This window comes from Pantherophis guttatus, chromosome 4 (assembly GCF_059756535.1).
Source record: "Pantherophis guttatus breed Tessera chromosome 4, ASM5975653v1, whole genome shotgun sequence".
In the NCBI taxonomy this organism is placed as follows: domain Eukaryota; kingdom Metazoa; phylum Chordata; class Lepidosauria; order Squamata; family Colubridae; genus Pantherophis; species Pantherophis guttatus.
The window spans coordinates 148750409-148776138 of NC_142066.1; the positions used below are offsets into that span (position 1 = coordinate 148750409).

General features: G+C 38.0%; 1 protein-coding gene across 1 annotated transcript; it reads right to left on the minus strand.

Moving 5' to 3' along the window:
- Positions 1-1873: 1873 nt before the first annotated feature.
- LOC117654775 (uncharacterized) lies at positions 1874-5984 on the minus strand. The gene has a single exon (XM_034401669.2). The coding sequence runs from the start codon at positions 5476-5478 to the stop codon at positions 2899-2901; it is 2580 nt and encodes an 859-aa protein (XP_034257560.1). The 5' UTR covers positions 5479-5984; the 3' UTR covers positions 1874-2898.
- Between the last annotated feature and the right edge of the window lie 19746 nt (positions 5985-25730).

Consider the following 25730-nt stretch of genomic DNA (forward strand, 5'->3'; position numbering starts at 1 on the left):
AAAGTTTAGGTCAGGCCAGCTTGATGGAATAAGAACGTCTTAAGCGCGCAACAGAAGGTACGCAGATCCGGAATCCTCCATATCTCCGGGGGGAGCTCATTCCAGATCGTAGGTGCCCCCACAGAGAAGGTTCTCCCCCTGGGGGCCGCCAGTCGACATTGTTTGGCCGACGGCACCCGGAGGAGCCCCTCTCTATGGGAGCGTACTGGTCGGTGGGAGGCTATTGGTGGCAGCAGGCGGTCCCGTAAAGCAGTTTTACGCATATAGTTAATGTGATCTAGAGAGTATAGGTAGTCCTGGATTATAACCAGTGGTAGAATTCAGCCAGTTTGCACCACTTCGAGAGAACCGGTTGTTAACTTTCTGAGCAGTTTGGTGAACTGATTGTTGGAAGAAATCATTAAGGCAGAGAACCGGTTGTTAAATTATTTGAATCCCACCACTGATTATAACCACAAAAGAGCCCAAAATGTCCACTGCTAAACTAGGCCCTTGTTAAGTGAGTTTTGCCCCATTTTATAACCTTTCTTGCCACAATTGTTAAGTGAATCTCAGCAGTTGTTAAGTGAATCACGAGGTTGTTAAGCGAATCTGGCTTTCCCCATTGACTTTATTTATTTGTTCAAATTGTATGCCGTCTTTCTCCGAAGACTCAAGACTTTGTCCGAAGCTGGCTGTGAAGGTTACAAATGATAATCACATGATCACTGGGACAGTGCAACTGACATTACTACATGCCCCAATTTTGATCAATGACTAAGAGGATGCTGCAGTATAGGTAGTCCTCGTTTTACAACAGTTGATTTATTGACTGTTCAAAGTTATAACAGCACTGAAAAAAGTGACTTATGACCATTTTTCACATTTACAACCATTGCAGCATCCCCATAGCCACGTGATCAAAATTCAAATGCTTGGCAACTGACTCATATTTATGATGGTTTCAATGTCCCGGGGTCATATGATCACCTTTTGCCACCTTCTGACAAGCAAAGTCAATGGGGAAACCACATTCACTTAACAACAAGGATACTAAATTGACAACTGCAATGATTCACTTAATAACTGTGGCAAGAAATGTCATATAATGGGGCAAAATTCACATAACTAATGTCGCACTTAACAATAGAAATTTTGGGCTCAATTATGGTTGTAAATTGAGGACTACCTATAGTTGTGTGTATGTGGTCATAAGCCATTTTTTGCAGATCCGACCCACGGGGTACTTAGATCTAACCCGTGAGGCCGTTCTGGAAACAGCAAAGGACCAGCCTGCAGTGCTTCTGCCAGTGAAAACAGGCTCCCAATCATGCGGCTCTCTCGAGCTCCGTTTTCACTGGCAGAGGGTTGCAGGAGGCCATAGCAGCCGAAAATGGAGCTCGGGAGTCTGTTTTTGTTGGCAGAGAACTCGGCCACCACAGGCGCCCCCAACAGGAGTGACACCCCGATCTAGGGCTCTTACAAATGACTTGCCAGTGATGCTAGCAGGAATAGCTCTATACTGGGAAACCTCCTTTGTGGTGACTGGCCTGAATATTTCTTTAGATTTTGTTTTAGATTCTAAAAATTTTTCTAAAAAAATGAAAAGATTGAATGATTCAGTTTCAACCATAATCTTTATTTCTGTGAATGAATGGGGTCTACATAAGCTTGGAGAATTTTTAATTTTTCATTATTGAAAAATTAAAAATGAAAGTTGATAAGTTGTTCGAAGTCAAAATAATATATAAAATTATAGAAACATATAATCACTTACTGAATTAAGAACTCTCCGAAGAGATTAAAATTACAAAATCCAAATGCAAATAAAAACTCAGTCAGTTTTTCATGAATAACCTTGACATCCAATTTATCTCTTAACTTTGCTTCATTATTTTTCATGAATGCAGGTATTTTTCATTTCAGCAGGATGAAGCTAGAGAACATCTGTGACATTTACTAACAGTGTTTTTAAACAATATGTACTGTGTACAATATTAGTTTCTCTTTAAAAACAATTTATCATTCATTTCTATCTTTGAAAAGAGCAATTGGGTTAACATGTTGAAAAAAACAAATCAGAAAAGGACAGACACTTCATTATATTTTTAAGGCTATTTCTACAAACATGTTACATGAATAGGTACCCTGTTTTCCCCCAAAATAAGACATCCCTTGTTAATAAGCCCAATCGGGCTTTTGAGCACATGGCAATAAGGCCAAATGCTTATCTCAGGGTTCAAAAAAATATAAGACAGGGTCTTATTTTTGGGGAAATGGTAATGTTTTTGCTGCAGCAATTAAATGGTGTGCAGCTCAATACAGTTTTAACAGCACTGTTTTCTTTCTTGAAAAATTAAAACATCGACAAGGATTAGCAACTAAACAAAGCTATTAGAACTGAAATTAACATTGAGGCACTTCAAACAGCAGGAACAAGTACCGTGTTTCCCTGAAAATAAGACCTCCCCTGATAATAAGCCCAATCAGGCTTTTGAGCGCATGCACTAAAATAAGCCATCCCCAAAAATAATCCCTCCCCAAAAATAATCCCTCCCTGAAAATATTTTAATGCATGCGCAGCGGGTCCCCATTTCCTCTGGTGAGGGAGACAGAGCTGGAAATCAGGTAAGACAGCAAGAGGAGCCCAGTCTTGCTCCATGTACCCAAAAATAAGAAGACCTCCCCAAAAATAAGGCCAAGCACTTATTTTGGTGTTCAAAAAATATAAGACAGGGTCTTATTTTCAGGAAAACACTGTAACAGAATTGGTGGAATTAAAAAAAAAGCTATGAAAGGGTATTCAGTATTAGTGTAGAAGCCCAAATCTATAATTACATTACAAAATAAATTTAAAGGGATGTAATCATTTTACAAAAGAGTTTCCTCTTTTAGTTTCCCCCCTTTCTTTTGACCTTCTTACAAGTCATATATTTTGTTGGTGTTTTGCCTTAGAACACCTAATGTGGCAGGTAATGGCACTTCTTTGAGGCAGGCAATCTCTTTCACTGTGTGCAGGGCTAATCCAGGATGCGAAAACTGGCTTACACGTTTTGGCACCTGTCGAGGAAGGAAATAAGGTGCATCTGTTTCTACCACTATTCTGTTTAATGGGATTTTTCGAACAGAGTCTCTAACCTCATTTGCTGATGGGTAAGAGAGCAATGCTGTGAATCCAACAGTTAGATTTGGAAAGTAATCTAAAAGTGGTTGAATGACACTATAGCGGCCAGTGAAACAATGTCTGTGTATTTTATAGTCTTTTGGTACACATTTTTTCATGATTTCTAACAGATCACCATCAGCATCTCTGCAGTGAATGACCAATGGCTTCCTTAAAGAAACAGCTAGATTCAATTGCCTCTCAAAAACCTCATGTTGCTTTGGAATTTCTGTACGACATTTATAAGAGTAATCCAGTCCTATTTCACCGAAAGCAATAGATTTGGGGTGTCTCATTGCCTGCATGATATTTCTTTCATGAAGATCTGTGTAATAACAAGCAAAGTGGGGATGGCAGCCAAATGCCCCCCAAACCATATCTTCCTTTAATAAATCTTCCCATAAGTTGTTTTTTAAAGTATGAGGGTCACAAAAGTCAGCTATGCACCCCTGAAATTCTTTAGGAAAGGTGCTGCTGTATCTTCTCCTAAATTCAGAAAAAGTTCCTCTGAAGGATGTTTTTGAATATAACATGTCCAAATGGCAGTGTGTGTCAATAAAGCCGCCTTCTAAATATTTGGGCAAGTTCATAGACAAATCCTGGTCTATACAATTATGAGTGAAAGAATCTGACTTACATGATGAAGAAAAGATGGGAACATATGTTCCTCTTTGCATATTTTGGGGTCTTTTTTCCCCTTCATAGTCCTGTAAAGAACCATATGACCACACTTTCTCTTGCACACTTTCCACTGAAGGTTTTTTATCTTTTGCTGCATTTGTTGTTCTTTCTAAAGAAATGTCATAGAGATTATTGGAATATGAAATGTTTCCAGGGGATCTTGTAAAATAATGTGTTGGCTTTGGATTGCTTCTCCGGTGTTTTGTATAATCATTAATTTGGTGACTGTAGAAATGAGGAGGATACATCACAAATTCCATTGTTGATGTTGACATTTCCATCATTTCTGAAAGTCTGTAATTAGGGATGGAATCTTCTTGTGGAAAGGTAACCAGTAGTCCTCCATCTTCCATATTGGACCTATCATTTTCAGATGAAAGTTCCTTCTTCTGCTCCATAGACTTTTGATCTGTTTCTGAACCACCTGTAAACACTGGTTCTAGAAAGGATTCAGCAACAACTGTCTTCTGGAAGTTCACAAACTTTTCTGCAGCATCACTTTGTGCATTAGATAAAGTGGAGGGAATGCATTTGTCCTTCGCTATGTTTTTTTGTTTTGTGCCAGCACTAAAGCGTTTTGCAAAAGGTTTCTGATTGTTGCTATGCTGCTTGGTCTCCTCACCTTCATATTTTGAATCTCCAGAGACCAATCTCCAATGGGCTTCCGATTTCCAATATTGTTTTTTACTTTGGCTAGCAAAAGTATTCCCATCAGAGGTTTTACTTAACTGTTTAGGAGAGATTTGGGTATTTTTTGGCTCTCCAGTTTGTGAAAAGCTGTTTTTAAATTTGTATTTTGGTTGGTAATTTTCTTTCCGAAACATTTTATTCTGTTGAACATCTGTTTTCTCTTTTACTGAAACATATGAGTCATTTGATCCCTGATAAAGTTCATTTTCATGACTTGATCCTGTATGAACATATTTGGAAGTAACCACTGTCTTGGAAAGTTCTTTCATGTTATACTTAGCTTTGTTTCCTGTTTCTGAAACGGCCTTCTTAATGTTGGAAATCTGTTGAGGTTCAAGTTCAAGTTCAGGTCTTGATAGATGATAACTTGGTTTTGAATCAAGCATTGGTTTGGAATCCTCTTCAACACCATCTCCAGAAGTTTTTGTAACAGCTTTCTCATTGTTGGGAGCCTGTTGGATATTTTTTTTATCCTTTGGTCTTGATCCTTTCCCCCTTAAACTTGATGTTACAGGTACATATCTTGAATTGCCACCTGACCAACCTGGTTCTTTATTGTCTTGCTTGGCAGAAAAGTTATGCTCCCGTGGGACAGTTTCCAAACAATGTGAATTCTTTCCAATTTCTCGCCTTCTACTTTTTGATACTATTGAAAATTCTCCCAGGTTATTAACTGGTCCAAGCTCCTCTTTTCCAGAAGAGCTTTCTTTATGAATTTCATTTGTAGATGAAGTTTTTCTTTGAGCTTGCAATTCTCCCCCAAATACACCCATCAGAGCTTTATGATATATTATTCGAGATCCTTCATCCTGACCTCGCCCTTTTATTCTTCTCTGGACACATTCATCAGACTTTTCTTTTAAGGCATTTTTTCTTTCGGGGGCTGGGGGGTGGTTTGCTCCTGCATCTCTACCGTCTTCTTGCTTAACCTTCAGTTTCTCAGATGACTGAAAGGAAGATGCCATATGTTTAACAGATTTATCCAAAGCGGTGGTGGCGGTGAGGGTGGGAGGGTGGGGCGGCGGCTTTATAAGAAAGCTTTTGCTGGGGCCAAGACGGTCTTCGCCTTCCTTAGCCCTACTACTAATACATCCTCTTACTTCGAATTCATCAATCGCCGGCAGCGAATGAAGTTCGGGAAAACTACGGCACGGGGAGAATATTTGTTGGGATAGAAGAAGACTCGAGTCTTCCTAAACGCAGCCTCCTTGCAGTCAATGGAAACTCGCGGGAAAAAGGCTGGCAGGTTCGGGACGCGGTGCTTGCAAAATTTCGCAGGGGACTTACAGAGAAGATGTCCATTCGGTTTTGCACCTCCTGCTTGCCCGTTGCATCGAAGTTAAATTTTGACTTCTCCCAGGCAGCGTTGAAAGCGTTGGTCTGGGTCACCGCTAAGCTGTGCCTCGCGTTGCTTCGTCCCAGCTGCGGCCCCCTTGGCGGCTCGACCCGCTGAATCTGCTTCCGATACCTCCTCCCCGCGCCCTTTCCGTCTCGTGCCTTGCCCACCTCTCACTGTTGAGCCTCCAAAGCGCCGGGAAGGAGGCTGTAGCCAGATCGTTCTGCCCAGTGCGTTTTTTGGGGGGGAAGCCCGATCCTCTGGCTAGGAAAATACCTAAGAGTACCCTAACGCAATAGAAGCTCAACAGGGAGCAGCTCTCCGTTAGTGTTATAGTAAAGCAGTGTTGCCTGATTAGCATCCTCCATCTTTGCAGCTGTGGTGGCTTTGAACAGGTCCCTCTAAGCAACATTTGTGAAAACACTGTCAAAAGTCCCAACAACCATGCTGGATCAGGCTAAGAACTCTTTTACTTCCCATTTCATTCCTCACAATGCTAAACCAAATACAAGTTTAAATGGAGGAATTCATTAACTTTTGATAAATGAAAAAAAAAATATTGCAGAAGTACTAAGAAGCAATTACAGGAACAATTTCTATAATTACAAGTTGTCAAACCTAAGCTCTGTTTACCCCAGTTCAGCTTGATGCTTTTTCTATCTGTTTTCTGCAAAGAAGTAATTCTCTTCTTGCCAGGAGATATAGTTTCCACCAGTTATTTGGTTTGGTAGCAACCTTATGTGGTCAATCTATACTAAACAATCTATACTACTTGTTTTTTGTTTTAACTGCATGAGAATTGATGTTCACAACTGCCAAATCTCAGTACAGAAAAAGAGTTAATTTTGGAAAGGAAGAAATAAAAGGGAACTTACAAATGAATTTCAAATTTAAAAAGAAAGACAATTCAAATTAAAACAACTACATGTCATTTATTTAAGTAAAATAGCATGTGAAGAGAATCCCAGGAAAGGAGCCATCTTTACATCCTGATTAATATTATTCAGCTGTCCCTTTCTCTAGTTGTTTGGAGTGCTGCTATTTCTGTGTTGTAGAGTAGAGAGATAGTTATATCTAAAAAAAATGAATAGAATAGAATAGAATAGAATAGAATAGAATAGAATAGAATAGAATAGAATAGAATAGAATAGAATAACAGAGTTGGAAGGGACCTTGGAGGTCTTCTAGTCCAACCCCCTGCTTAGGCAGGAAACCCTATACATTTCAGACAGATGGTTATCCAATCTCTTTTTAAAAGCTTCCAGTGTTGGAGCATTCACAACCTCTGGAGGCAAGATTAATAGTTTTAACTGTAGAGGAAATTTCTCTTTAGTGCTAAGTTGCTTCTCTCCCTGATTAGTTTCCACCCATTGCTTGTATACGGCTGCCCAACTTTCTCTCAGTAACTTGAGGCAGTTTGTAAAGAGAAAAACCCAATATAACAGAAAATAAAAACAAAAATGTTAAAATCAATCTCTGAATGGATTGATTGTTGCTTTAGATAATCAAATGAGATCCTCAAATGAGGTCATAGGTATAGCAAGCCAATAACAAAATTACCTATTGGGGGGTGGGGTATGACTTTCCCAACAGTCCTATAGTTGAATAATAAAGGAGCTGATCAGTTCTGATGTAATGGTGTATGAGAATGATTTTGAGGGACTGAGTCCAAAGAGACTTCCTAGGGAATGGTCAGCTTAGTCTGTAGTTGGCGAATGGGTGGAGCAAGAGAATCAGAATAACAATAGCAATAGCACTTAGACCAGTGGTGAAATCCAATTTTTTTTACTACAGGCTCTGTGGGCGTGGCTTGGTGGATGTGGTGTGGCATGATGGACGTGGCTTGATGAGTATGGCAGGGGAAGGATACTGCAAAATCTCCATTCCCACCCCACTCCAGGGGAAGGATACAGCAAAATCTCCATTCCCTCCCCACTCCTGCTGGAAGGATATTGCAAAATCTCCATTCCCTCCCCACTCCTGCTGGAAGGATACTGCAAAATCTCCATTTCCACCCCACTCTGGGGCCAGCCAGAGGTGGTATTTGCCAGTTCTCCAAACTGCTCAAAATTTCTGCTACCAGTTCTCCAGAACCTGTCAGAACCTGCTGGATTTCACCCCTGACTTATATATTACTTCACAGTGCTTTATAGCCCTCTCTAAGCAGTTTACACAGTCAACCTATTGCCCCCAACAATCTGGTCCTCATTTTACTGATTTCTGAAGGTTGGAAGGCTGAGACAACCTTGAGCCTGGTGAGATTTGATCTGCCAAACTGCTGGCAGCTGGTGATCAGCAGAAGTAGCCTGCAGTACTGCACTCTAACCACTGCGCCACAATGGGTCAGTAACCTGATTTATTGGGTTATAACTGTACTTTCAGACTTGCCAGATTCTATTAATATAGCCCTATAATAAAGTAGAAACAGCTCATCTGGTCATGTCTTCTGTCTGGATACCAGTAAGGGTGACATCTAGTGTGAAACAAAGAAGCTTATACTGAAAAAGCTTACTAAGAAACAAAAGATGAAGTCTGATCTTCCCAGCAATGTGGCAGTTAATAAACTAGCCAGAGTCATTTTCTCTCCCCTCTTCCATTATATCAATGTGTGAGCACTGTGGCATCTGGGTGTCATACATTCTAATACAAATAAAACAAGTAAAATTAATCCTAGTTATTACCTTCAACCAACTTATATATTTCTAATAATAATGCACATTTATATTAAATTGTAGTCTCTCATTATTTAATCATTCCATGTTTTAATATAGCGCTCTAATACCACTCGCCATATTATTTGATCATGCATAATAATACTACCATTCAATTTCTAAGCTTCCCTCTTGTTATTGCTTTTATTTTATTATATAAAAATGTATAGACTAATGTTCCCCCTTTCTCTTATTTCGATCTCTATTCTAACTTTTAATCATGTCACCCTTTTATTAAAAGACGTTTTCTTTAACCCCACTAGGTAACATCATCAGTGCATAATGCTGCATAATATTGCATGACTCTGCTGCTGATGGGTAATGAAACACCTACAACCTACAATGTACACCTACAATGTAGTGGTATGTAGGAATGATTTAAGGATATCAGGGGAATGGTCTCTGTTACCATAGGTGAATGGTCAGATAAGAGGCAGTTTATCCCAGAAGGAATGTGGGCGTGACATATATCTCAGAACAATGCCACTCCCCAGTTTCTTGGGCTCTAAAGGCAACATACAAGAAACCTTATAATAAAGTAGATCATCTGGACAATGGGCTTCCCTTCTGAACTGCCTCATAAGGCTGAGGGAGTATCAACTTATTCTCCTGAATAAAAGGTAGATTATAAATCTAATAAACAAAACAGGTTTTGCCACAAGCAAGGTAATTGTTAAGTAACTTGTGCCTGATTTTATGACTTTTCCTGCCATTATTAAGCAAATCCCTGCGGTTATTGAAGTGAATTTTGTGGATATTATGAGAATCTGGCTTCCTCCATTCTCTTTGCTTGTCAGAAGCCAGCTGGGAACATTGCAAACGGCAATCATAAGACCCCAGGATGCTGCAACCATTGTAAATACGTGCCCATTACCAAGCACCCAAATTTTGATCACCTGACTGTAGGGATGTTGCAATGGTCATTAGTGCAAGAATCTATCATAAGTCACTTTTTTTCAGTGCCATTGTAACTTCAAACAGTTGCTATGTGAATAGTTGTAAATTGACTACGTGTAGTGTTCATTTTGGGTTGTACTGTATTATCAATATGTAGGCTTCCCTAGCAATATTTGGCAATAGGATCATTATTTAAAAAATCCTAATCTAATTTAAAATCTTCCCATCCACACTATTTCCTATCAGTTGAGAAGCTCATAAAAAGCCCATTTCAATTGTTTGCAAGTGGAGTAAAACAAAATATTAAATTATGAGATTATAATTCATCATGATTTTAAAAACTGAAAACACTTCTCAGTAATCCATATTTAGGAAGTCTACTTTATACCCCAACATGTAGTAATATAATAATGCAGAAAAGAGAGTGTTACTATTCCTCTCTCAGCTGTCTTTTCACTCTCTTGATAATTTTCTTTTTGTGACGGGTGGGCTAATTGAAGATCAAAGGTGTTAACACTTGGTGACCTGGCTCTGTGCCAGCCAGATAATTATGGTCTGCCACTCTGAATCCCACTGTAGTTTCATTATTAAGATCAATTGTTGTGTCCAAATAATTGGAATACCTTTCTACCTAAAGTCTTTTATTACCTTAGGTAAGTTTTTTCTGACATCTACTTTAGCCTTGTTACAAAATGCGCTTATGTTTGGATTCATTTATTCAAGAATAATCAAACACTTGATACCATGTTTGGGGATTGTACCAATTTCAGAAGCTAGCTGAGTGACAGCAAGATTGATCACCAATGTCAAAAACTCCACATAATGTTAAGGAGATTTGCCCATAGTTTGCTCCTGTTAGAGACAGGTGTTAGAGAATTCAAAATAGGATCCCATTAATTCCTACAAAAGGCCCCCGGGGCTGATCCTTCTATATCCATTTCAGAGAAGTGTCCTAGTAAGTGAATATTGCTTCAATAAGGCTCTGATCTGGACCTCCATTTTACACGTAGATGTTGGGAATCACAGAATTTTGCAATGATGAATTGGCAGTACAGAAATCCAGTATAAAGAGTAATGCAATGCAATATGTGAAAATCTCTTTGATGTGTTCAAAGTATGTATTTATTGCTAGAAGATTAATTAAAGAGTCTTTTTAGTTATACGATATAGAGGGGTTTTATGGTTTCACCATTGCAATTTTTCATGTCTATATTAAAAACTACGGTAACCATAAAAAGTCAGAAAAGTCAAGATGGTGGCTGTGACTGCAAGTCTGAAGGCCTGCTCATTTTTATGTGCATTTCAAAAAGGGAAAGACTTTAGCAATGTAGTAGTAGCTGCCATCTTCACATTTTTAATCTCCCATGGATGCACTATTTAAGGCCCTCTTTCAGCGGTGAAATCCCACCGGTTGTATTCGGTTCGCTGAACTGGTAGCGCCAGTGGTGGGAGGCTCTGCCCACCCACTGGGACATCATTACGTCCAATTTTTTTACCATCTGCGCATGTGCAGAAGGTTCTGCACATGTGCAGAAGAGGCGCGCGTGTGTGTACCCGAACCAGTAGTGAAGGTAAGTTTATTTCTGCTCTCTTCACTATCGATCTGTAACAATATGTGGGAATGACCATTGGGGATAGGGCAAAGAAACACAGCCAAGTGAATGGTAAGATAGAAGGCTACTTAGCTCTCGGTAGGAATGTGGGCAGGGCACGTGGCTCAGAAAGGACCATCCCTAGTTTCTTGGGGTGTAAAGGGGACCGAGTGAGGGGAGAAATATATTTTAACAGATTAACAGAGTTGGAAGGTACCTTGTAGGTCATCTAGTCCAGGGGTGGGCAAATGTAGCTCTTTTACAATGTGTAGACTTCAACTCCCAGAATTCCTGAGCCAGCTTAGTTAGACTAGACCCCTGATCTAGTCTAACCCCCCCACTCAAATAGGAGACCCTAGACCATTTCTGACAGATGGTAGTCCAGTCTCTTCTTGAAAGCTTCCAGTGATGAAGCTCCCACAACTTCTGAAGGCAACTTCTGTTCCATTGGTTGATTGCGCTCACTGTCAGAAAGTTTCTCCTTATTTCTAGGTTGAATCTCTTCTTGATCAGTTTCCATCCATTATTCCTTGTCCAGCCTTCAGGTGCTTTGGAAAATAGCTTCACCCCCTCCTCTCTGTGACAGCCCCTCAAATATTGGAACCCTGCTATCATATGACCTGGTCCTTCTCTTCACTATACTAGCCATGCCCAGTTCCTGCAACTGTTCATCGTATGTTTTAGCCCCCAGTCCCCTAATCATTTGTGTTGCTCTTCTCATTTTAGACTTGAAAGAGTCTTACCTTACAATAAAATAGAATCAGGTGATCTGACCTCACTTCCTGTCTTATAAGCTGAAACATTCTTCCTCTCCATACTGTAGGTAAAGTGATAAAAGGCAGTGCTATCAGATTCATCATTTGCGGAGACCTTTTGAAAGGGAGACTGAAAGACAGCTCTACATAAAATCAGACTGGGGGCTAGACTTCCAGGGTGGAAACAGTGTGGACTTGCATATCTCCAGGGACTGGGGACAATGCTGAGGCAAATATGACAGCTGGGCAATGTGTCCAAGTGAAAAGAGTTTCTTTCACAAGAAGAAAGCCGCAAGATCACCCACTTCAGCTCTGTGGGGCAGCTCCTCACAAGGAAACCCACAACCCACTTTTCTAAAGCACATTTAGAGAGAGAAAATGTAAAGAGGCATTCAAAGCAGCAGAGTGCCCAAACCCACCCAAATAAATGTATCTTCAACCTATGGGAATCATTAAAAAGTAAGGAAACCACTATAAATTAGACTGAGGGATGCCCATTCTGTTTTAAGCAAACTGAAACTATTTGCATGGCATAACTGACTAGCCTGGTGACTTTGGACCAGTCACTCTCTCTCAGTCCAACCCACCTCACAGTGTTGTTTGCAAAAATAATAAAGGCGGGATACAAATAAAATAATAATAAAAAAGGCAAAGATTTTCCCTGCCAGTTGTGTCTGATTCTAGGGGGCGGTGGTCATCTCTGATTCACAGCCAAAGAACCATTATTGTTCCAAAAATCTTTCTGTGGTCATGTGGCTAACCTGAGTATGTTGAGGTATGGTTCCTATTTATCTATTTGCATTTACATGCTCTAGCTAACTTAGCATCTAGTCAACAGATCTGGTTCTTGGAGAAGCCAAGTCTAGCTAGCAGCATCTGGACCCAGGGATATGCACAGATCAATCAATTGATTGATTGATCAAGCTAGAGTCAACTTTTAGCAGCCATGTATATATACGTATATACGGTAATATTTTTCCTGGATTATCTGTTCCCAACTTGTTTCTTTAGTGATGTGCCCATCTCTGCTATGATCAAGTGCATCCATCTTTCTTGACTTTCTTCCAACTTTAAAGACTTCTTAAGACAGCTATATCTTATGTGCTGGGTCTGAAATATGATAATTTAAGCCTGATAATTTTTCTTTTGAGTCTGGGTTGATTCGTTTGATAATCTATTTGCTTTCTTGACTATCTGTTATATTCTTAGCAGCCTTCTCCAGCACCAAAGTTCAAAGACGTTAACATTTTTTTCTATGGTGTTTCTTCATAGTCTATGTTTGGCTCCCATTGTGAGTTACAAGGAGAAAACATTACCTGAACAGTTCTGATCTTTGACACCTCCCAGTATATGAATATTTTTCCAAGGCCTTCATTGCTATCCTTAGGTGTATTTCTTGACTGCTGGTTTCCTAATTGACTGTTGTCAATGTCCGTGGGAGTGTCAAAAAAGTCAAAATGGTGGTTGCAAGTGCAATTGAAACTCTATCAATTTTTAATGTCTAACAGGTGTATTTAAAAAGTGAAGAATCTGGTTGTGTAATTGCAATCACCTGTAGATTCCACTGCCTAGGCCCTAATGCCTGCTTGAGGCATTATAAGCAAAAAAGAAAAAAGAAAAGAAAAGAAAACCAGATTACCACTTATAAAGAGGATCCACAATAGCTACAAATCCCCCATATGATATTTTTAAAGAGATTCTCAAGGTGATCTGGAAGAAAGTTCTATCACTTTATTAGCCCATGCACAAAAATAGCTTTCGTAAAGCTTTAATTCAGAGGTGGGAAATTACGGCGCTTTTATGACCTATGGACTTTAACTCCCAAAATTCCTGGCTCAGGAATTCTGGGAGTTGAAGTCCACAGCTCATAAAGGGGTCATAGTTCCCCAGCCCTGCTTTAAATCATAAGGCTGAGTCTAAGTTGTAAAATTAAACACGTAAATTTGTTTTAATTTACCTATTAATGATTCATATTTTGTCTACTTAATTTTTTTTAACCTGTCCTATCTAAAATATTGTGGTGGGCTTCTGACATTGCAGATCTGTGCTGGGGTATGTGAAAATGTATGTTCCCATGATATGGGCAAAATAGATCTATCAAAAGCTTATGCAATAATTCATGAGTATTTTTCTTGCGTCTTCTGAATCAATTCTCTTTCCATGCAAATAAATATTTCAAAGATAACTCTGAAGAAATTCACCCCACCCTAACGTTCTATGACTTTACTCAGTTGAAACCATCTAATTTCTAACATTTTAGATCTTGAGGTTATTACATCCTTCTTAAGCAGTCTTGGGAAATGTGATGTGTTGAAAAAGGTTATAGAAATTATCAAAATAGAACTAATTTTCAGACAGACAAATGTTTAAATCCATACAAATCCAGAGCTTGTTTGAATGCATGAGAGTAATTTCATGGCTGTTTGGAACTTGGCCAGAGAATGTTGTCAGCTCCTGCCAAAATAGCATTTGATTTATTAAAATCTATTATAGTCACTGATGAATCAATTAAAACATATAACTGTAAAATAAATACTTATAGCACACTTGGTAGAAAGAATAAATAACCTGTTGCTTACCGATTAAAAGTCATAACAAATGCACTGGTATATTAGACAAAGTGCTTTTCTTTCTTAAACTTAACATTAAGATAGCCTTCGTTAATAATATACAGTAGGATGTATAAAAGCCCATAAGATCCCAGTCAGTGAATCTATGGATCATGACCTTGGTTTTATGGGCTATTAAAAAGCCATCAAAACCTTCGCTGAAGTGGTTCACACACCTTCCAGAATAATGTGTAATTAGAAGGACCTCTACAATCGTAAGAGATTTTATATTTTCTAGATTTGTCATGTAAAAAAATAACCATCAAAGCATAAACATTTGGATTCTTCTCCACTTTTGAAAAATAAAGCATTATTTGGAGGTTTCTTGCCTTGAATGAGGATTTGGATTCTGTTTTGATTTTCCAGATGAGTTGTACAAAGAACATATTGGCAGCATAGCTGTAATTCTGCTTCTGGTCTTTAAAAAAGGGAGAAATGAAAATGATTTTTTGCAAATCTTTGGAATGTATAATATAAAGCATAAATTGTAATTGCACTTCATTTACTAAGTGCTGCATTACCTCATCCTTTAGTTTTAACAATGGATTTTCCATAAATCTTCATATGGTTAAACATGATAAAGTGCTCAACATATCATGGAACATGACAGTGCTTATTAGCCCTTGAAAAGTTATTGATTGCTTACCTTGATTAATCTTTTATGGGTCTCTGTAGTATTAATTCCACAGGAGGGGGTGTGAGGCAGGCAAGATGGAATAGCATTAAACTCCTTCATTCATACTTTCAGCTTTAGTTACATGAAATTCTCTGACTGATGTCATTAGGCTAATTATAATATATTCTCTCTCTCTCTCCCCCTCCCTCCCTCTCTCTCTCTCTCTCTCCCCCCCCCCTTCTCTCTCACAGCAGTTTGCTTTCAGTTTATCATATGGCATCAGAACTTCTGAAGTTTATTTTCTGTTAAAACTATCAGATTAAAAACTGACTTGATAAAGCAAAAAAAGAGTGACTTTCTGGGATCAGAACTCATATATATTTTTGGTGTCATTTACTCTTCTGCTTTATAACAATAGTATTTTTCCAATGCCATTTCTGCAAATTTATGAGTGATTAAAAATCCACCTGAACTATACCTTCTTTGGGATAGTTAAATGTACTAATTATTTTCTATTACCCTGTTTCCCCAAAAATAAGACATCCCCTGATAATAAGCCCAATTGGGCTTTTGAGAGCATGTGCTAAAATAAGCCTCCCCCTGAAAATAAGCCCTCCCTGAAAATATTTAAACGCAGAACTGGAAATAAAGTAAGACGGGAAGAGGAGCCCCATCTTGCTCCATGTGCCCCAAAATAATAAGACCTCCCTGAAAATAAGGCCAAGTACTTATTTCGAGGTTCAAAAAAAAATATAAGACAGGGTCTTATTTTCAGGGAAACATGGTACTATTAATATCCTGGGATTCAAAATTTCGGATCACGTTGCAAAGTGTCTATGGCATCTTCATTGTGCTTCTTTTTGAAGTTATTCTCACACAATGCATTTTTATAATAGTTCCTGTTATATAAAATATTTTAAAAAGGAACATCCTAAAATTCAGAAAAGAGCTTTTGAGGCCATTTTCTCATTTCTTTTTTTTATTTATTTAAAAAGTTTTACAAATACATTTTCTCCCCAGTTTCCCCCCCCAAACCCTCCCTGACCCTCTCTAACCTTCCCCTCCCCCCATGACTTCCTCAAAATATAATCCAAATCAAAATCACATTTTATAAAACTTGAACCCTTCCACCCCCTGTATATTATTCAAATCTTCATAAAATTCAATTATTCTATCCCTATATAATACATTCAGTTAAAAGCTATCTGATATTTCCTAGTTTGATATTTATTCTGCACATAATCTATCCACTTTTTCCACTCGCATACATAAGTCTCTTGAGTCCGATCTTTTAGATATGCTGAAATCTTCGCCATCTCTGCAAAACTGGCCATCGTCAAAGTCCATTCTTCAATAGTAGGCATAGCTTCATTTTTCCAATATTGACCTATCAATAATCTCGCTGCTGTTACCATATACAATATCAGCTTTGTTTCACCCAATGTAAAACCCTTAACTATACCCAATAAAAACAATTGTGGAGAAAACTGAAGTTTTTTCTTCAAAACATTTTGCATAACCCACCAAATTTTTATCCAAAAAGCCTTCACTTTCTTTCAAGTCCACCACATATGGTAATATGTGGCATCTAAGCAGTCACATCTCCAGCATTTTGGTTGAACATTAGGATACATACACAATAATTTCTTAGGATCTAAATGCCACCTATAAAACATTTTATAAAAATTTTCCCTCAAGTTCTGCGACTGTGTAAATTTAAAATTCTGGACCCATATTTTTTCCCATGTTTCCAACATCACTGGTTCTGCAAAGTTTTGTGCCCACTTTATCATACAATTTTTATCCAATTCATTTTCCGAGTCCCTTTCTAGCAAAACATTATAAACCCTCTTAATATGCATTGGACCTTTCTCTTTTATATGTCTAACCAATTCTTCTTCATGCATCATTATACCAGTTTTTTGGTCCTCTTTCCATCTCAATTGAAGTTGATTATACTGTAACCAAGTTAAATTACTCCCTTCTTCCAACAGTGTTTCTAATGTCTTTAGTTGCCATCTGACCCCATCCATAAAAAGAACTTCTTTATATAACCCCCCCCCCCCGAGTGACATTATATTTGTATTCCACATGATATGACCAAGATCCAGCCATAACGGTATTTTATAATCCCATTTTCTCATTTCTGAACACTTGATAATATTTTTGGTGGAAACAAAGACAGCCCAAAATGGTATACGGTCTTCTACTTGAGCAGGGGCTTGGACTAGAAGATTGCCACAGTTCCTTCCAATTGCGTTATTCTGTTATCCAGAGGGCTTTATTTTTAAGTGGTATATTGTTTACATTTTTAATATAATCTTGTAACCAGGAATTCATAACCAGACATAAACAGTTCTTTTCAAGGACAGGGGAATAAGTTGTATTAGAACAAAACAACCACAGAGAATGTTAAGATAATATTTCTCACAATAAAGCAGGATGGAAAAAAAAATGCCACCAAGCATTAAAAAAAATCAAGAGAAGAGCTTTTTAAAAGTTAAGGAAATATGAAATCCATGTCGTGAAAATCCGATGCAAATGAAAATCCATACAGGTCACTTTTGAGAGAAATCTCTATCAACTTCTATAAGAGAAAGTGAAAGTAATTCAGAACAGCAGAGTGAAACAGTGGAAAAAAACATTAACAAATTCATGTTAAAATCCAGTAAAGAGTTAGAGTAAATTAGCCTTCAACCAGTCAATTCACTTTTGAAATTAAGATAGAAAAGAAAATTCAAACCATGCACTTAAAACCCAGGCATGCATAATTTTTTTTAAAAAAAAACCCAAACAGCTGAGTGGAAAGATGGAGACCTGATTCTCCAATGACTCCTACCAGGAATTGCAATCCTCGAGATGCCTCTTCTCAAGAGGCTCCACCATCATCTAAGAGCTGTCTTGGGTTGTTCTTAGCTACTGTCATTTAGCTCTAGGGAGCCAGTTGCCAAAGAACCCACTTTGGTGGGAAAATCAACTGTTTGTAAGCAGAAGAAACAGATTGTCTGCCGCTCAGCACATCATCTTGGGAGGGGAAATTGATACATGATTCCTTCTTGACCAAAAAATAAAAATAAAAATCTAATATTGAAAGTTTTTTTGTCTTCAGGAACATTTTGAATTTATTTCAAAAGGGTGTTATCTTTATGTACAAAGGAGAACAAGTTGTAATCTGACTTCTATTATTTAAATATTCCCAAACAATGATCAGATTTGGGGACATTTCAAATTCTAACACAGAATTTTGGTTTAACCATCCATCCTTTTTCCTCTCTATTTAATATCCTGGTCAGAAATGAACATGTTAAAATTAATTTTCACTTACCGTCCCCCTTTAGAAAAGAATTCATAATTCTCACCATATTCTGTTGGTTTTTATGTTTTCCTGTCTTCTAATGGACAGTAATTGTGCAGAATCCATCATTTAAATGAGACCTCATGAAAAGCATCACTTAGAGAAATGACACTATAAAACTGAAATTGCGAACGTAAAAACCAATTGGCCAGCTGATTAGATGTAAAGATGAAAAAAAATCTGTGTGGTTTTCAGTATGATCAATTTATGAATGGACGTAGGCTCACTCCTGAAAAAGAACATACCGTATTTTCCTCCCTTGGAAACCAGCCCATAAGTGTTCTTTTGTCCAGATTTCTTCAAATTGTTTTCTTTCCAATTCCAACTGGCAGAATTCTGAACTAAAAAGGCCATGTAGAGAGAAAAGATTATTTCAATGGAGATATGCAAAAATTATTACTTAGGCAAAAGGGATTTATTTATTTATTTATTTATTATTCGAATTTCTATACCGCCCTTCTCCTTTCGGACTCAGGGTGGTGAACAGCCAAAATAAAAAACATTTATACATAAGTACGATTAAAAATAGATTTAAAATAATTAAATTTGGCCCATAGTTTAAAATTTATCAATTAAAGCATTTTTAAAATCCTGAACAATGACACATCCCTAAGTCATGGAACTATTAAGAAAATAGAGGAGGTATACAAGAATCAGGCTTGTAAGAATCTGTTATTATAGTTTGCTGGCGATCTCTTCTTTGAGGGAATGACAGGGATAAACCTTCCTAGTCCCCTCTTTTTTGGATTAAATTATCAACACCCAATCCTACTCTAGTTATTTGGCTGCTAAAGAACCATAAAGGCCAGATTTTTCAGGAAGGTATTTTGGGATGTGGATTTTTAGCCCATCCCCAGAAGATGGCACTGTCATGGCATTCAGACTTACATGGCTACATTTAGAATAGAATAACAGAGTTGAAAGGGACCTTGGAGGTCTTCTAGTCCAACCCCCTGCTTAAGGCAGGAAATCCTACACCACTTCAGACAAATGGTTATCCAACATCTTCTTAAAAACTTCCAGTGTTGGAGCATTCACAACTTCTGGAGGCAAGTTATTCTACTGATTAATTGTTCTCACTGCCAGGAAATTTCTCCTAGTTACTCTCAATAAAAGTGAATGTAGATTTCCTGTGCAATCCCACTATCTCTGAAAGGACCAAATTGTAGAAGGTATGACGTAGCCTTTGGTTACTTAAGTCTATATCTATAGGAGACAAGCAGGCTAAGCTGGAAGTCAGTGTCATCAGTTTGAAGTCATTGCATTGCCACAAGAGACTCAACCCCCCCCCCCTTAGGTTCTGTTGATCTTTATTTAGCACTAATTTAACTTTGACCATTAGTTGACTAGCTTCTTGTGTATAGGTAGCAATAAGACCTATGTAATACATCTTTACATACTAATAGTATAATTCTGTTACATCAAGTAGGGTCGCTTAGCCAAAAAAACCCCATTACGTTCTCCCCATTACTAACTAGTAGCCTAGTTAGAGAGATTGCACAACATCTCAGAAGACGGAAATGGCAACCCATTTCTAAATTGTTGTGCACAGATCTATGAAGTCACCAAAAGGTGAGCTTGATTCAAGGAATCCTTTATTTTTATAGTGAACTAGAGAGTTAAATAGGACAGTGGGATACATTATTTGCATATTATCACCCATCATCCCTTTTCCATTTTCTTTAAAATTCACTAGCTCTTATCTCCAAATATGAAATATACACTCTTTAAATGTCTATAAAGAGGGAATGGGAATAACCCTCCCCCTAAGATTTAAAAGAGATTCTAAAAATGGACAATTGCTAACACATTAATCAGTGGAAAGATTTTACTTTAAGCAGAGCTAATGAGAAAAGAACTCTTCTCATGGATTTTAAAAGTGAGCTGTAGTCCATAGTAGGTACAGTATGTCCTTTTGAGGCAGAAGTTTCCAATTCTACCTCATCACTTTAAGATAAGATTGGTAAAGATTTCTGCCTAAGCAGGGGGTTGGACTAGAAGACCTCCAAGGTCCCTTCCAGCTCTGTTATTCTTTTCTATTCTAAATCCTGGCATCTTGCTGTTCTCCAAAGCAACAATTACTACTACTACTACTACTATTCTAGATGAAGATGTCTCTATCTGCATTTTGTGCACAAAGCAAAAATTCTTGTAACTTTCTACTATACATTTTATTTATCCTAAAATAATACTAACTCAGAATACGAGCGAACGTAGTATAGACTCTACTTTTTCTATCTTTTCTTCCGATAAAAAAATGGTAGGTTGAGAAATTCTGGGATTATTGTGTTGTTCTGAAGCAGTACAATGCTAGGAGGGCTTTATCGCACATTCTGTAAACGAAGCTGGGATAAGTTACAATAGATGCAAGTCATCTAATTTTAGAATCACACATGGCTCGGTTTTTCTATCTGTCTCTTTCTCCCTTTCCAACAAGATAAAAGATTGTTTGAATTGATCATTTGAATCTGCAGAGAGCCTCCCTTTTCCCTTTCATTGTTCTCTTTGTTTTGACTGTTCTACCAATTGCGGCTATCTCTCCTGTGGAGCTTTGCCACCTTACGCTCAAGGCTGAAAGTGACCCCAAACATCTGGTTCCTTAAAACTCAGAATCAGATGAAACAATATTTCTGTGTATGTTGTACATGAAGATAGAGAAGGCACTAAAAAAACAAAATCAAACGTAATGTTGCTGGTGTCTGCCTCCTTTTTTGCTGCTTAAGTATGCATCCATGCAGCCTATGATATCACAACTCATTAATCAGCAAGAGGAGGTTGGCTTTGGCTGAGATCAGAATGTGGGATCATGCCAATGTTTCTTTTATTTGATGCATCAGGTGACTTTACCAGCGCAGTGGACTTGGGTGGGGGGGGGGGGAAGCAATTTTTATAGTAGCTTAAAAATAGAATTTGATAATTTATCCTCCGACCAAATGCAAACCTTTTACTTGAAGCTTAGTACATGATATCCAAGCACCTGAATTTCAGCCATGTCCTTCTGTGGTGGAAATGGGTGCTAGTGATTAGTAGTTTAGGATATCTACTCCAGGGAAACTCAAATGAATAAAAGTACATGTGTTTGCATTACTGTGCACAATTGCTTTGATTCAGCATGCATGCAACTTTGAGGTTCTGAACAAAAAGTAGAATTTAGGTGCTAACAAATAAAGAACATGTAATGTCAGTGAATAACTATAAGGAAAGTAATTGTTAACTGTATTTAATGAATTAAAGTTGTTAATTAGGTGCTACACAAAATGCCTAGGCTCAAATGCCTAGGTAATACTGGGACTGCCAACTCCTATCTGATTCAACCCATTCAAAGAAAATTGGAAATTGTTAATAGTATCCCATTACAGTGCGATGAGGATGGAGTTAGAAAGTTATGTTTTCTATGGCAGCACAAAATAAAAATATAGGCAATCCCATCCTGATATCCATTAAGAAGTTTTAGCTAGTAAACAGAGTCTAACTTAGAGTGATTGGTTACCATCATTTAAATGTTATTTCTTGTTTATCAGCTGCTAATGAATTGTTTCTATTTTATATGGTATGATTTTTATTCTGTTTGAAGTGTTTTATTGCAATTAACGTGTAAGCCACTGTTTGGTGAGCCACTGTGAATCCTAAAGATTCAGCAACATACAATTTTACCAATAAAGGATAATATTGATTTCAGGGTTGAAATGAAGGGTCTTGCTTGTTTTCATGATGATGTTACATAGTTTGAGTAATGAAAGTTTGCAAGAAAACAAGCAAGCTCAGAGAGCACCAAGGATCCCTCACATACAATTTTAGTAAATGAATAAATAATGTAAACCTATTTCATCATCATCATCCAGTTGCAAAAGACAACTTTACTTGAAACAGCTTACATCCTGCAACAATATTTTAACACCATCAAACCACAACATTTGCCTAGTTCAGTCCTTGAAGAGAACTCGATAGGTTGCTAAAAATGTCAGATTCAGCTTAAACCTCTGACAAGTGTGACCAATAACAATGAATACTTCATTCTTTTGATTAAGCAGTTGAAATACAGTAGATGCATTTCACCCATTTTCTTTTGGAAAACAGCAAACTAACAGTTCACACATTAATATTAGAAGCCTGAAAATGTAGGTAGATGAAACCATTATATGTTGAACAGCCTTCCTTAACCAAGCCACCTGTAGATATGGCATATTACTTCACAGTTTCCAAATGAGAAAGTCCAGCCTGGCTGGCAATTTTGATAATTGACACAATCTAGGCCATGGTAGAACTGCCATGGACCACTGGTAATATAAGGGATGGAATTTCCAGAAGATTAGCCCATGTAGTTTGCAGCAAAAAAACAAGTGTTACAGTTCAGCCCAGATCAATCAAAGCTAGACATTCAAGATTTTCAATTCCTTATTCTGGAATTAGTTTACTCAATGGTATACCCTCATATGCAACCCATCTAGAATATGGCTGTCCATCTCAAGATAATGGCACTCCACAGCATTTACTGAGAGAAAGAGTGAAGCCATCTGCAACAGAATATCTGCTATATACCAATCAAAGATGTTTGTAGGTTTGGGCGCCAAGGTTTAAATCTCGCATTTTTTCATCTCATCTTTCCCAATTGATATATGGCTGTTCTCTTCAAGACTATGGAAGGCAGTGGGGCTCTCTGAAGAGTTTTTTTTTGACTATGGGGACTGCTAGTTCCTGTTTTGCCAGCTTTATTCATAACATAAAGTCCACTAGTATTTTCCAAGTGCGCTAGTTAGACAAAGAGGTAGCAATGTAGGATTGCCTTTAGGTCTTCTGCAACTACTCCTTAGACCAGTGATGGTGACCATCAAGGGAGTGCATGTGCGCACGCAAGCGCTCACATCTGGGCCACAATCCAGAAGAGGAGCTGTCCAGGGCGCACGCACACACCCGAAAATGAACTTCCGGTTTCAGCCATTGAACTTCCGGTTTCAGCCAGCTACTCTTACGGGTTTCTGGTGCGCATGCCCACGCGACGATCAGCTGGCTGGTGCGCATGCTCACGCAGGAAAACGGAAGACCAGCTCTTCTAGTTTCTGGCAGTGCCACATGCAAAAAGGTCAGCTGATCGTCGTGTGCGCATGCGTGCCAGAAACCCGGAAAAGGAACGGGTGACGCCACACGTGCCATGCGACATGGCTCCGTGTGCCACTTCGAGTATGCATCCCATAGTTTACCATCATGGCCTTAGACAATCAAGTCAAGTCAAATCAAATCTGCTTTTTGCTACAGTGTTTGATCCCATTAGCTATCCTTACAGCATGTCAGTACAAAACTGAAATTAAGGCTTTAGAGGTACTTATTTGGAGCAATGAAGACTTGGATTTTTATTTGATTGGCTATTTAACTTTCAGTAGCTCAATCTGCATACCTGCAAAGTTTATAGGTTTGGGAATTTTGTTTGCACAGGGTTCCTGGTACTGTGGAGCAGCCTGCTAACTATTGGAGTGACACTGAATGATATGAGATAACTTGGCTCTACCAGTTAAAATTCTGGCAGTCGGTTTCTTTGCTAATTGGAGTTTTTAAGTCATGTTCAAGGGAAAATCCCTACATGCAATCATTAGCAACCAAGAAATTCCTGTTGCATTGATTACTGTGGCCATACATTCTTATTTAATCTGATACTGATATTGCTATGTAGCTAAGAAATGCCTGTAGTTTACATAGTATCATGTTATCAAATGGCCAAATGCATTTATATTCACATTTAACATTCTCTGCACACTAGAAGCCTTTCCAATGTGATGCACTTCAGAGGGTTAGGATTAGGAGATCATGAGGCTTTGGGGCTTAAAGTTAGGGAAGAGCATGGCTATAAATGGTTAGTGTGACCATTGTTCATACTTCTGCGTGGCCATTATTTCAGCTTTCAGTCCCAGATTTGGGCTGCAGAAATCTATTAACCACTAGATGGCAGCAAAGTGATACATAAAACATCCTTCCTACCATCTAGTGGTCATGTGTACTTTTGCAGCCCAGAAAAAGGACTCCTGCTTTCTGTTGAAATTAAGCCAAAGCCTGCCTTGATGTTTTTTTTTTTTTTAAAAAAAAACATATTTTATTTATGTTGGGAATATTTTCAGTTTGAAATTGATACTTTGTTGTGTCTTCCACTTCATAATAAATTCTGTATTGCAAAAATCTCTCATAAATAAAATATTGTTTTTGGCTCACATCACAATTATGTGTTTTTGTTTTGTTTCAGAGAGCTTTTTTTAGGCAGTTTTCTATGGTAGTGAATGTAGAATTCATTTGCATGAATGACACAAAAGACTTATCTTGCTAATGAATGTGCTATTATGATTGCTTTGATAGCTGCAGTGCTTGGATAAAATCCCACTAGATCAGAGAGACTAATCAGCTCTGATTAGCTGATTACTCTGTGGAAGACACACGTGAAAATTAGAGGCAGCTGCCTGAAATCTTGGCTTGCTTTATTAGACCCAACCTCCCCTCCCCCCTTTTTACCTCTTCAGTTCTATGCATGAGAAGCGGATACTTACATTTAAGACCCTGCATTATTAGCTTTAATATTATACAGAAGACATCTTTTTAAATACTGGCATTTCTGAGAATTGGTTCCTGCAATAACTAACAATTTTTCTCCTCTCACATTCCAAATTAAAATGTAGGTGCAACGTTAAAGCTATCAGACTTGAATTGCAAAATCCAGGTGGCTATTACTGTAGATGATGACAAATTGCTATTAAAAAAATCCCTCTTTGTGCAGTCTGCTGGTCATCTGGATTTTTCCACCCTAGTTCTGATAGCCCTAACATTATTAACTCAAATATGCTTCAGCTCCAAGATAAAAGCTCAGGCTTGGTACTGTTTTTATAAACTTTATAATCTAAAGTTGAGGAATGGACACTAAAAGTCATGCATTTGGCAGAGATGGCAAAAATTTCAGCATATCTTAAAGACCATTCAAACGAAAGATACATAACGGAATGGAGAAGATGGATTGATTATATTCAAAACAAGTATCAGACTAAGAAGATTCATATAGCTTATGAGTGAAACATTTTTAACTTTTAGTTTATGTTTATAGTGTTTTGAGTTATAAGGAGTTAAAGACCTAGAAAGAATTTGAAGTCAACAATTTGTTAGCATATTTTAGTTTTATGTTTGTGGATGCTATACCCTGTGCTTCTTCTGGGAAGTCAAGGGAGGGGTGTGTGGGGAAGGCTAAGGGGGGATTTCTTATAAAACTTTTCAATAAAAAAAAAACTTTATAATCTTATAAATTGGAAGCCTGGTTCAGATTTGGCACCTTTTGACCTGAAGTTGCCCTTTGAAAACTATTTACAGTGTCCAGGTAA

Bases quoted from the DNA above. Each gene is read 5' to 3' on its own strand.
- LOC117654775 (XM_034401669.2), bottom strand. From the start codon at position 5,478: ATGGCATCTTCCTTTCAGTCATCTGAGAAACTGAAGGTTAAGCAAGAA.